Source organism: Chanodichthys erythropterus, chromosome 20, assembly GCF_024489055.1.
Source record: "Chanodichthys erythropterus isolate Z2021 chromosome 20, ASM2448905v1, whole genome shotgun sequence".
In the NCBI taxonomy this organism is placed as follows: Eukaryota; Metazoa; Chordata; class Actinopteri; order Cypriniformes; family Xenocyprididae; genus Chanodichthys; species Chanodichthys erythropterus.
The window spans coordinates 26,272,095-26,286,546 of record NC_090240.1 but is presented as its reverse complement, the minus strand read 5'-3'; the positions used below and the strand labels follow the sequence as shown (position 1 = coordinate 26,286,546).

General features: G+C 34.2%; 1 protein-coding gene across 2 annotated transcripts; it reads left to right on the top strand.

Moving 5' to 3' along the window:
* Positions 1-1,562: 1,562 nt before the first annotated feature.
* Positions 1,563-13,819, top strand: arhgef3l (Rho guanine nucleotide exchange factor (GEF) 3, like). Of its 2 annotated transcripts, XM_067371507.1 has the most exons (13): positions 1,563-1,790; positions 2,003-2,060; positions 2,177-2,239; positions 3,746-3,790; positions 4,025-4,132; positions 6,317-6,481; positions 6,936-6,998; positions 7,076-7,172; positions 7,251-7,327; positions 7,489-7,746; positions 10,535-10,705; positions 10,817-11,009; positions 12,958-13,819. In XM_067371507.1, the coding sequence occupies exons 1-13, from the start codon at positions 1,735-1,737 to the stop codon at positions 13,176-13,178; spliced, it is 1,575 nt and encodes a 524-aa protein (XP_067227608.1). In that variant the 5' UTR covers positions 1,563-1,734; the 3' UTR covers positions 13,179-13,819. The 2 variants fall into 2 exon arrangements, with proteins under 2 accessions (XP_067227608.1, XP_067227609.1); XM_067371508.1 differs by lacking the exon at positions 2,177-2,239.
* Positions 13,820-14,452: the final 633 nt, after the last annotated feature.

Below are 14,452 nucleotides of genomic sequence, written 5' to 3'. Positions count from 1 at the left end.
TGCAAAGAAGCTCAAAGCGTGATGCTGCCACCATTAGGCATCACATTTGAAACTGTCTGTGGTGCTGTTTTAGTTTTACTCTTGCTCTTATCTCACTACAGAATCATTCTCCAAATGCTTGTGGGCACATGTGGTTTTTATTAATGGTACTTTTCAAGAATAGATGAAGTTTGGTGCTTTGTTACTTTTTTAAAAAGCATTCGAGGCACCATGTGGTTTTTTTTTTTTTTTTTTTTTTTACCTAGCATCTGAAGTAGTGAGTTTTAAATACAATAAATGTGTATTAAATTAACATGTAAACAGAAAGACAAGTAAGTCTTTTTTTTTTTACAGATTTATTTAATATTTTGCATTTTTAGGGGATTTTATGGTACTAAATTATATTTATGTAATAGTTGTGATCCATTTATCACCTTTTAGTCACTTTTTGAGCATAGACCTGAAAACGAAACTGTCATAAATATTGGAGCACAGACTTTAGTTTGGTCCCTTTAATAGAAGACTCTTGGGGAAAAAAAAAAGTATGAAAAATGCATAAAATAGTATTTTTAAATTGTATATGAAATATATATTTTCCAAAACATGTTTTACTCTAAATCTGTGAGAAAATCAAAGATGTAAATCTAAAGTTGTGTTCTAAATTTGTGTTTGACATCTCAAAAAATGAGCTTTCAGTAAGATTTTGTTTGGACGCAGTACCAAACGTTTCCACTAGATAATTCACTTCCCATTAATTTCCAATGAGGCCATTTTTGACTGCGAACAGTACATGTGTGACTATTTTTTTCCAGGACAATTTAACCTTTCTGAATCATGTCTATGATTTTGTGTTTTCAAATAGCAAGTGCCAAAACCTTTACCAAGTTTCGTACCATTCTGATGAAGTAAAAAAAAAAACTCAAAAATGACCAAACAGTACTACAGGGTTAAGAGAAATGTGAGTTAAACAATTAAAAAATAACATTTGATCTCAAACTAGTTAGCCTCTTCTGAATAAATTTAGTCTAAATTTGCAATTATGTTAACTAATTCTATTTTTATTATTTTGATGTTTATTTATTTAAAGTTGTTGCTAGGAAATAATAAAATCAGAAGGATTTTAGATGTCCTAAATTTTGGTAACAGGGCTACAAAAATGTGAATACGAATAGAAACTGCTCGTATAATACATACTTTGACCATCAATGTTTTCTAAAGGTTCTCGAAGAACATTGTTGAAAATAGGCCTTCATTTCTTGTGAATTCTTTTTTTGAAAAACACTTTCTTCCTGACATGCTTCAAGAAAAGCCCAATTTATGACACGTGAGGATCTTTGTCACATATCTCTGTCGTGTCATGATCTAATCAACTGAGCAGTAGACGCCACTGACTATCATTTTCAGAAATGGGTCAGAAGATTTGGTTTAGCTTCCGTCCTCTTCAGTGATGGCGTTATGTATGACTGGCGCAATTACACAGAGAACCAAGGATCTGTCACAGAGACGTTAAAGAGTGGTGGTTTGGCTTCGTTCTGCCTGACAACAGGAAGTACACATTTTTTTCTTGCACAGGATGTGGTTTCAGACATGCAAGTGTAAGAGGAAGAGGGGAGGGCTGGAAGAGAGTGCACATTAAGTTTTTTGTCTTTTCTTTGAAAAGTTGGAACAGGTGCTTCTAAGATTTATGGTCTGATTTTTAACCTAATACTCTTTTATTTACCGGCGTTTCTTTTTATAAACACATCTGAAGATGCTATGAGAGAGGAAAATATGGAGCCTGAAGAGACGGAGGTTGATTCACCACCTTCCTGGTATGACTTTTTTTTTTCACAGATCATCAATAGTTACTTAAACAAAGACATTTTGGTGTCTAAATATCATTCTGATTGGCTATTGTGCCATATAAATTCGCTTTAGTCTAATGTCCGTATACTAAAGACTAAAAAAGATAATATTTGCATTATTTTTTCTAAGATTGTCTTTTCAGTGTCATAATACCACTTTTTTTGTATGACTTTTTCAGGTCTCCAGTATCTAGAGACAGACTCCTCACATGCGCCAACTTATCAGATTACGCAGGGGTAAGATTTGTTTCGGGCATAAATCTTCTACACAAAATTTTGTTGGACAGACCTTGCACTGTAGGTCTTGTTCCTTTGAGGGAAACCAATGTGTTATCTGTTGGTTTTCTGAGCAGAAGAAAAGAAAACAAGACCCAAGTAGTGATGCTGAGAATTCAGCCCGAATCTTGGAGGACTGTGTAAGTTGTTGTCTATGATATTAGATACAACATTTCTGTTGAAAAACATTTCTGAAATGGAATATACTGGATGTTTGTGTGTGATAATTTGAGCATCTGTTACAAAAAAGCCGCAGTGTTTCCTGTTAGGCTGCCTTGAGGTGATCTAAAGATGATCTACTCAAAGGTTAAAGCTCCTCCCCGTAAGCTTTAACTTAATAATTGATTATTTATGACAGTTAATGGGCATCGATTGAGGAGTGTAATGTGGTGAAAGTGGTCTGCTTGTTTGTGCTCTACACCGGAAACTTGTTAAGACAGACCAGGTGACTTCATAACAATCAATGGTTTTCTTGGTCTTTTACATAAGGCATCTAGAGAATAGAGCATTCATAATTCATAGCCATTTTTTTATAGAATTGAAGGAAGGCTACAGTAAAAGAATTAAGCAACTTGTTCTCAGCTGAGAAAAAAGCTGACAGGAAAAAAAGTTTTACAACTCAGTTTCCTGTCTCAGTCTGCTACATGCACACACTCTGAGTGATAGAAGTCTCACTTGCATTTGGCATTGGGTTTCTTCAACTACCTGCATTTTTGACTCTGTGGACTCCTTCTAATAATCTCTCTGAAAACATACTTAATGATTGATAAAAATCAAAAGATTGGATGTGGTGAACAGGTAAAAACTGTTAATAAAAGGGGGCTTGAATTTTGCATCGACCAATTAGCATCTAGGACCAGAACTGTGTGTTTTCTCAATTGGGGCTAATGATATTCTGTGGTGGAAATGATGTGGCTGAAAGGCCCAGTTTTTGTGTCAGAGGATAATTTTTTAGCTAGAATTTAATATATCATAAAAACACTCCATATTTCACACGTTTGGAATAATTTGGCAAAATTACAGCTTTATTGGAAATGACGCACATGAAAATTCTGATATATATATGTTGATTTTTCTATCTTATCTTCACACAATGCGTGGTTCATTTTTCATATCGAGCTCTTCACTGACGTTGTCATCTCCTTGGTAACAAAATCTTTTTTTTTCGATATAACTGTATATTTTGATAATTCATTTTTGCTGTGGAAATTAAATCGTAATTTGTCTAAAGGTATTAAGGTATTGATATAAAGACAATAAATTTATCATTATTTATTTTTTAGATTATAATAGTTTTTAAAATGAATTTTATGATTTATTTTATTTCACAACTGAAATGTGGTTCAAACAGTCAAATCAAGCAAAAACAAATTATGAAAAAAATAAATAAATCCACCTTCGTATAGCAAAAAGAAAAAAGTTTTAATCAAAAAATGCATGTAGCTGAAGAAACACCCACTCTGTGTGAAAGCAAATGCATGTCATTGTTCTATAATACTGATACTGCTGTATTTACTGATGTTTAGATATTTGGATATATACATATACATACTTTATCTGTACCGTATATGTTTACTGCTTTCATCTAATTGGTTGTGGTTATATTCTCGTGCTGACATCTGTGCTATACTTCACGTCTCTTTCAGGAAGACGATGACTTTCCCATCAGTGACCACACACAAGATTCTGAGGTACAGAAATTAATATGCATCTTTGTTCCTAGTACCTTTCCGCTGAACACAGAAATGATCCGTCAGCCTTCATAGTAGTTAAAACATCACAATCAAAATCTGAGAAAGCTGTGTCGGTTAACTTTCTCAGTTTCAGTGAATGACTTGGTGATGTGTGCTAGACATTCTTGTGGTCCATGTAAACATGTCAATTTTAACCTTGACCCTCATTCTCTGCTGCTGGCCTCATATTAGGGTCCATGTAACAAAAGAGTCAAACCAGTAGACAAAAGTGCTTCAGTCACTGGTATCATAACACCGGTGAAGACCCCTGCACTGAAACGCTTGGGCCAGTCCATACAGGTGAGTTATGAAGACACTCAGCTTTTCACATCCATCTTATTTAGCCAAAATCTTTAAACCATTTTTAGTTTAACTATCATCGGCAATAACAATGAGAAGGTTATTTTTAATATAGGTTTTTTTAGGAGTTTGCTAGGTATTATATATTTTTTAAAATCAATAAAGTACATATGTAACATAAGGTAGATATTATAAATGTATTTAAATCAATAAATTACATATATGGTACATTTATATTTAAATACATACAGTCAAACCAAAATGTATTCAGACACCTTGAACATGTCATTCATTAATACAGTTTATTCACTAAAGTTTTAAAAAACGGTAATAAAATATGACAAGATCTCAGAGTTAAACTGTGTCAGAAAAAAATTAATCTTAGATAATACTTAAGCAAAACATGGTCAGGTCAAAGTGTCTGAATAATTTTTGGTTCCAAATTTTTATCAATTTTACTGGTAGTCCACTGTATGAACTTTTTTTTGGGTATAATATGTCACAGTTTACTTTATTTTACTATCCTCACTTTCTTACATAAATGAACTATAGTGTCCTGCACCCACTAGTAAAAATATATAAAAAATGTCTGAATAATTTTTGGTTTGACTGTATATAATATATTATATATATATATATATATATATATATATATATATATATATATATATATATATATATATATATATATATATATATATATATATATATATATATATATATTTTTTTTTTTTTTTTTGGGGGGGGGGGATTTATATATCATTTTAATATATATATATATATATATATATATATATATATATATATATATATATATATATATATATATATATATATTTATATTTTTAATGTACATGAATATATGATTTCAGTTTTACACACTCTGTCTCACACATATACACTGCCGTTCAAAAGTTTGGAATCAGTAAGACTTTTTTAAGTCTCTTTTGTTCACTAAGGCTGCATTTATTTGAACAAAAATACAGTAAAAATTGTGAAATATTTTTGTAATTTAAAATAATTGTTTTCTGTTTGAATATATGTTAAAATGTAATTTATTCCTACATTATTTCAGCATCATTACTCCAGTCTTCAGTGTCACATGATCATTCAGAAATCATTCTAATATGCTGATTTGGTTCTTAAGAAACATTTCTGATTATTATCAAAATTCTGAAAACAGGTGTGTACAATTTTCTTTGATAAATAGAAAGTTCAAAAGAACAGCACTGATCTGAAATAGAAATCTCTTGTAAAATTATAAATGTGTTTACTGTCACTTTTGATCAATTTAATGTATCCTTGATGAATTAAACTATTAAAGGTGCTAAAGAGGATGTTTTGTTTTATACATTTTTGCAATATTACTTGAAACTGTCTTTACTAACTGATAAATTTATTAGGTGCACTGAAAGTAATAATATTATCATCTGTGCACGGGGTAGGGCCTTAAAAACATCAGCCAATCGTTTCCGCGATCATCGCATAAACGATTGGCCCTCTGGCTTATCAGTCACTGCCATGACGTTCCTTGTGAGAGACGAGCGCGACTGTGCGCTCCAGTAACTTTCCACACTCCACAGGCGCCGCATGCAATGTTTTTGTCAGGAGACAGGAGTAACAACTGCAGATTATGAGTTACCTGCGGTGAGTCCGACATAATGAATCCAAAAAACACGACACAGCGAATGCCGGTGGTAAACACTCGTGTTCCAATACTCGTGCATGATTTTTGGGAGGCGTTTCTTTTTTCACTAACAGTCTTTGGATTCTCAGTCGATGAAAAAATCCTCTCATCACCTTTAATTAAAAAAAAAAAAAAAAAATCTTACTGACCCCAATTTTTTGAACAGTAGTATATACTGTTACAAAAGCTGTGAGCAATATTACTGTTTTACTTTATTTGCGATTAAATAAATGCAGCCTTAGTGAGCATAAGAGACTTCTTTCAAAAACATAAAAAAAAATCGTACTTCTTTTTTATATATATATATATATATATATATATATATATATATATATATATATATATATATATATATATATATATATATTTCAGTCATTTTTATTTAGATCTGTTTTTATACATTCCATGAAAATATAAATTATATCAATTTTATCTATAAAATATATATGAGTGTGTGTGTTTGTGTGAATATATGAATATTTGTTTTGTTTGCTCAGCGTTCAATCAGTTTCCGGACAGAGGCCCGGCCATTGCCCCCAATGCCAATAAGAACGCGTCAGAAGGCCTCTTCATTTCCACGGCGGCGGAGCAGCCAGCTATGGAGTGATACAGTGGACAGTCTAAGCCACGAGCTCAGTACCAAAGAGATCAAGCGACAAGAGGTGCGGTAAAGCTGCTTGAATTAATGCCACAACACAAAGGAATGCTTCTTACTCTAAATATATTTTTTGCATGATTAATTCAACTCTTACTTAAAGTTACATTCTCATGCTGGGGCTTTAATTAAAAGATTCAAACTAGTAGTTTTGGCTCATGTACCTTAATACCTTTTTAAAGAGCTTTCAGCTGCCCAAATCTGTCTTCACTACCTTAGTTGTGAAACAGGAAGTGAGCTGGTATATGAGGCCATGTTCTCTATTTCAGTGTCAGAATTTCCTCTAAAAGAAACTAGCTCTACCACACAGTAGCAATAAGCACTGACTGGTAACTTGTGTGACAGTAGCAGTTTTAAATGTGTGTGTTTGCGGTATCTTCTACAAGGCCTCATGAGAGCTACCTGTACACTTTTAACCCTTATTTGTGTCTCATTCACCTCTTTATTTTCTTCACCCACAGGTAATCTATGAGTTAACTCAGGGAGAGAAACAGCTCATTGAGGATCTTAGTCTAGTGAAAAAGGTTTGTCCAGAATTCAACAGGTTTGTCTTTATGGGATGGATTTATATAATAGATTTTAATTTCAACTGTCCTCGCAGGTGTACTATGAACCGATGCTGAAATTAGACATCATGACAGAAAGCGAGCTGGGACAGATATTTGGAACCCTTGATTCTTTAATACCCCTTCATGAAGGTAAATGTCAGTGAACTCTTTGTAGGTGTCTCTTTGAAGCGTAATGATGTATTCACTACTATTTGCCTGTGCGTTCAGATCTTTTAGCTCGTCTCGAAGGTCTGCGTGGAGCAGAGAAGACTGTGCAAGAGGTCGGCCCGACCATGATGGATTGGGTCAGTCTAACATTAGAAAGCCTAGATAATAACAAAATATTTTTTATAGTCCATAATAAAAACATTTTTGCCTCTATTATTATTGACACACATTCAAGTTCACCCACATGACTTCATGAGAACATCTGAGGTGTTATAAGCTCTTTGCTCTCCTTTCATAGTTTCCCTGTCTGGAGGCGTACATCACATACTGCTGTAACCAGGTTGGAGCAAAAGCTCTGCTCGATCAAAAGAAACAGGACCGGCGGGTTGAACAGTTCTTGCGGCTGTGCCAGGAGTCATCCTTCAGCAGAAAGCTGGACCTGTGGAACTTTCTGGACTTGCCCCGCAGCAGACTGGTGAAATATCCTCTGCTGTTAAAGGAGATCCAGAAGAGCACTCCACCTGACCATCCAGATGAGGAAGTGTTGCCTCTGGCTGTGAGTTTAGATGCTTCTACATACAAACTTACATTGGATATCAGGGCTTGACATTAACACCCCCCAAAAGTGGGTGGATTTCAGCAGTGGCTTGTAATGCAGTCACTCCTTCTAGCCACTTTGGCAGGTTGAATTTTATATTTAATACATTTTTCAATTGTAGTCTTTTAAAAAGGCATCTGAAATAATAAACTAAGTGTAATGTAGTTTTGTCAAAAATATAGATTTTTCAATACATATCAATACTAAAATGTCTGAAAAACTTCCAATGCTAATTTTCCACAGAATACACAATACAAGCTGCACTTTCTCGCTCTCTCATCTCTCCGACGGAGAGTTGACACACAAACCTCCCTTCCCTCACTCGTTCATTTCAATTGATCTGGATGAATATTAATGGTGTTACAGGGCTTGAATTTTGGCGTGGGACTGCGCATAATTTTACTAATTCCCGCAGATTTTGTGCTCACACCCAAAGTGCGCGCACAGTACCAAATTGAGTTATTTTTCGCTGCTTATTGCACTTAAACAGTCAAATACACAAAAAATTATGTCATAATGCCAGTCTTGGCGAGTATTGACGTAAAAACAGTTATGTTTTAAGTGAACATAAACAGTTGAGAAAGATAATGCACGTGTAGCAGTATAATGAATCAGTGTGTCAGGTCTTAGGCTGGTTTTAAACCGCTAGCGTCACATTAGCAGCGCATGAACTGCAGCTGCAGAGATGCACAAGTATTCACACTGGAAGCGTTTGTACAGCGTCACAGCAACGGCTTCAAGCTGCATATAAAGTGAGCATTTCTTTACAAAGACAACTATAAATTTGTTTTTATAAGTTGGTCATTTATAAGCTTGATAGTGTTGAAAGTCTTAAAAGCCTTGTGTTAACCATTGCTGCACATGAATGAGGTAATTACCAATAAAGCTTTATGTTTTACATCATATGCTGCGTGCACGTTTACAAGACAGAAAACTCGGCAAAATAAGACAGCAAACTCTGTTTTAATTTGTGTATGCTAGATCCTATAGCTGTCTGTGTAATAACTAAAATAATGTTTATATATCATATTTTTTGGCTAGTTTACTTTATTTTTTTATGATAACCCAAACTGAATAATTGAAAACAAGTTTAAAGGTGCCCTAGAATCAAAAATTTAATTTACCTTGGCATAGTTGAATAACAAGAGTTCACGAGAGGGAGCGTGCGATTTAAAGGGGCTGCAGCCTGAATCGGTGCATAGTTAATGATGCCCCAAAATAGGCAGTTAAAAAATTAATTTAAAATAATCTATGGGGTATTTTGAGCTGAAACTTCACAGACACATTCCGGGGACACCTTAGACTTATATTACATCTTTTAAAAACTGGTTCTAGGGCACATTTAAATGAGAAAATCTTCTATAAATATTTTTTAATATTAATTTTCTTTCCTGACATACTCCAATTCTTGTTAAAACACACTAGATATGCTTATTCTGTGCACTTTGAGCACTTTTTGTGTGAAATCATATTTACTTTGTCCATCAAAAGTGTACTTTCACTTTAATTGAGCGTTCGCAGCGCAGCGCAGCAAAAATAGACCCAGCGCCGAAATGATCGCGGCACTGCTGCTTCGCTGCTCCTGCTACGCGCTGCCGCGCAGCCTCTGCTTGCGGTGTGAATGCTCTCATCTGTTAACATGGACACCGAAAAAAATATGTGCTGCTTACGCTCTACTGACGCGTGCTGTGTGAAATAGCCCTTAAAGTGACAGCAGCCTAATATACCTGCTGCAAAATTATGAGATATTAAAAATATCTGTATGGCAGTTTTTCCCCATGGTATCAATTTCAAAATTGTGGCCAATAAAAATTCTATGCCAGGCCCTGTTGGATATAAATCAGTGTTTTGAATAAATTGGTTGAGTGATTGATTTAATGATTCAAGCTTAAAGCCAGTGGCTGAATTTAAAATAGCATACCAGCATATTCTTACTATTTGTGTTATATAAATATATGAGAGAAATTGTAAGAGTAGTATGCAAGTATGCTACTTGAATTTAGTCAGAATTTGACTCTTTTAGTTTTTCAATATTAACTGATGTAATAATATAATTTAAAAAATATATTATTTTCTTTGTTGTGTTTTTTAAAATTAAAATTTGTATTAACCCTCTGGTAACCCTAATTTTTGGCCAAAATTTTTTGCTGTTTTATTTATTTATTCATTTATGTATTTTTACTCCTTTAGAATAGTACGAAACTTGGTGACTTTTGTCCCACTTCCTATATGAACACACAATAAATTGGGGACGTGATTCGAAAAGGCTAAATGGTCTTGAAAAAACAATCTCTGTTTGCTGTAAAGTGATTGCTATAGGCACTTAATGGAAAATATGAAAACAGAGCATTCTTGTTGTCGCAGTTTTTCCCCATGGTGTCAATGTCAAAATTGTGGCCAATAAAAATGCTATGCCAGGCCCTGCTGGATATAAATCAGTGTTTTGAATAAATTGTTTGAGTGATTGATTTAATGATTCACGCTTAAAGCCAGTGGCTGAATTTGAAATAGCATACCAGCATATTCTTACTATTTGTGCCATATAAATATATGAGAGGAATTGTAAGAGTAGTATGCAAGTATGCTACTTGAATTCAGCCAGTGACTCTTTTAGTTCAGAACTATTGTTTACTAAAATGAAAACTATTAAAAATAAATGAAGCTGAAATAAAATTAAACATAAATAACAGATGAAAAACTTAAAAGACTAGAACTGTTGTAATTCTTTGATTTCTTTTTACCTCAGATGGATCTAATCCAAAGGATTATAACAGAAGTCAATCTTAAAACTGGGGAGGCCGAGTGTCAGTTTTACAGACGGGGTCTGTGCTACTCAGAAGACAGCCAGAGGGTTTCAGAAATACAGGCCTCGCGTTTTTTGTACTGTCATGGTGAATTGAAGAGTACTAAAGGACAGGTAACTCATACATTGTAATCTGTTTACAAAACAGCTTTTGAATTAACACAGCAGGTCTAATAACTAAATGCAATCCACACTTATATGCTTCTCCCCCTTTCTCCTCTGTAGAAGCTGCATGTGTTCCTCTTTGAGCTGGTTTTGGTTTTGACTCGACCAGTGGCACAGGACAGGGAAGGACCGGTCCAGTTCCAGGTGTATCGTCAGCCCCTCCCAGCTGCTCACCTCCATCTGGAGGACCTACCCGATGGAGAGCCAAGCAGTTCTGGATCCTTTCGTGGGGCCTTTACGGGCAATGATAAAAGTAATGGCATTGCATCTTACACTTGTAATAATAATAAAAAAATAAATAGAAAAATAATAAAAATATTAACCATATTTTAACCAATGTTGCTTGCAATCAATAATATGATTCAAATTAATAAACATTATTTTTTTATTATTTAGTTTGACATCAGTGTCTAATTAATTTCTTTTCAGGCAACATACCTAAATTATTATATTTTTTAATATTAACTAATATATTTTTAAATTATATTATTACATTATTTTCTTTGTTGTGTTTTTTAAAATGAAAATTTAAATTTGTATTTACCCTCTGGTAACCCTCATTTTTGGCCAAAATGTTTTGCTGTTTTATTTTTATTGTTGTATTTTTTACTCCATTAGAATAGTACGAAACTTGGTGACTTTTGTCCCACTTCCTATATGAACACACAATAAATTGGGGACGTGATTCGAAAAGGCTAAATGGTCTTGAAAAAACAGTCTCTGTTTGCTGTAAAGTGATTGCTATAGGCAATTAATGGAAAATATGAAAACAGAGCATTCTTGTTGTCAAAATCTACAAATCTGCCAAAAAAAAAAAAAAAAAAAGAACTGCAATTAAGGGGTTAAACTCAAAACATCAAAAGTGCAAAATGACACTCATTCACATACATACTTTCACAACCTCACATGCACACACATGAACTGATGTGACTGTAGGGGTTAAACTCTAAACCAAACGAGTAAAACAGACACACACACACCACACACATATACACACAGAAATTAACTGGTGAGACTAACAAATTCTAAAAAATTAATTTGCACACATCCAGAAACTTCAGGCAGGTGCTCGATCAGATAAAGCACTTCACCTGAAAATAAACAAGAGGTTTGTCATTTGTTCCTACAACATATCGTAATGAATTCTGTGTCTGTAGATTTTCGGAAGTTTTTTAAAACATTATGCCTTAAAAGTTTTTTTTTTTTTTTTTTTTCAGTCATTTTTCCATGAACAACGAAATAAGAATTTGCCTTCCTCAGAATGTTAAAGTAGTTCACCAACTAACTCTGGAGTTTTGCGCATTAAATCCACATTTATTACACCAAAAAAAATTTAAATCCTTCATTAGAAACATACTGTCGATTGGTTGAAAGGCATGTGGGACAAGCTTTTAAAAAAAATTAGAGTACACAGCTTTTAATAATTTACCAAAAGCTCAAAGAAATGCTTTATTGGAGTTAAAACATAATAAAACTCAGTATTATGATCAAGAACTTTATCGGCAACTTGGAAATTCATCTTTTTACATTAAATTGAGAGGTGATCAAACCGCAACTTTTAAGACTGAGATACATGAGACATTGCAATATTTTCTTCAAAATCTTGATTATCCAACCACGCCTGTGATATATATCTTATCTAAAGTACATAAAGATATTTTCAAACCACCAGGTAAAAATATCATCAGGGAGCAGAAGTGACAGTGTGCCGATTCGTCTTTATTTTCAGAGACTGTAACAGAGCAAATTTTGAGAAATTGTGAAATAAAATCAATAATTCGTTCAAAATGCAGAACACACATGCAATAATGAAGGGATGACACTGTAACATATCCAAAATGCACAATTGCAACATATCAATAATGCACAATCTTCAGGTTTGACTGTAATCATAATGCAAAAACTAACACTTTAAATCAACATTTAAAAAAACAACAAGAAAACAAAAAACTAAACTTTGACAAAGTAGCCTTTGATAATGTCTGTATAGAAGTGTATAACCTCACAAGCGTGAGGCCCAAATGAACAGCACCAGAGGGTTATAAAGTGATATTTTTTTGATTTACTACTGCTTTTATAATGAATGCAATGGTTTAAAAGTTTGAATTGTTTATTTGACCCTTTTATTTGAGATTGGAGACTTTCTAATTGCTTTTTTCATCTCATTCTAATTCCACATTTTCTGCTTTTGCCGTTCCCAGTGAAGAACTGTTTCCGTGTGAGCACCACAGGCCGCTCCAAGTCTCAATCCCACAGCCTGCAGGCTAATGACTCCTTCAATAAGCAGCAATGGATTTCTTGTCTGCGCCAAGCAATGGTCCAGTCACGGGACAGACAGGCTCAAACCAGCCCTGACCCGGCACTCTATAACAACATCGCTGAACTGAACCTTAACTCTGATGTGGAGATGCCAGACACATAGGCCAGGGCTACCGGTGCTCTCCAGGTCAATGGTTCATTCACAATCACAGGATTTCACTTGAAATGTGATTGTGACCGTGACAGCCGACTTTCACAGGACAAATAAAATCACGCACTTGCGGTTTCACACCCTATCTGGAAACTGTGAGAATAACGTCATGTAGCTATATTTGTATACTTCATATGTGGATGTTTGTTGGTGTCGGATGTCTAATGAAGGGAATATTTTTTATTAGATGTGTGCTTTTTGCTTAACCTGTTTATTTTTTTACATTGAGAATTTTGTGTGATATTTGTTGAATGTGATTAATGGGACATGTGAACCATCTCTCAGTTCCTCATTCCTTTAAATTGTGTTTAAATGACATATCATTCCTCTCCATCTGATCTGGTCAATAAACATTAGTGCAATCTGAACGGTAACTAATCTTATGTGCGGCCAGGCATTTTGTCATTGCACTTTGGCAGCATTAGGGCTAATAGTACTGCAAGTCTTTTATTGATATATCCTGAATGTAACCTAAATGCTTATTTTGCCATTTCTCTTAATTTAAAGGTACTCTGAGCCATTATAAAATGGTATTTGTTTCCATTTTCCTTTCAGTGCATAATGGTTACCGTTTTGTTTTCAATAAACTGACAACTTCCATAAATGTGGACCTATTTAGTTTTTAACAAAACACAGTTAAGATTATTATCTGTAGCCTATGCATTGTTACAGCATAAACTAATGCTAGTTGTCACACTTTTTACTCCAAAGTATATTTCTCATGGTAGGTTTAACCTTTATTTTACAGTTACAATTACTCTAGGCACATATCGTGAAGTCCCATATCGTGTTATCATGATGTCACACTATACAGGATAAGTTGTCAACTGAATCTGCTATAAATCTATAAATTATTATAGGCTGTTCAGTTCAATTTAAACCATAAGGGCGACCCCTAGGTGATCTGTGTTGGTTTGATGGCTCGGTGTAGCTGCTGTCAGATCCAATACACTAAAAAAATCTAATTAAGAAAAATATTTTTGCGGTGTACAATACAGCTGAGTGCTTCATCTGTCAACTAAAGTTTCTTTGCAAACTCTCCATTACTGTGCCTCATTTACAAAACAATCTGCAGCCAAATTCTCAGAACAAACATAATTCTCCATGATGCCATCAGTGACCCCATAAAAAAAAACAAACAAAAAAAAAACACCCACTTGTTCCTGCTCGTTTTTTACAGAAATGCACAAATGAGCTGTTTAATGAACGGGCATCTGTGTGCTGTA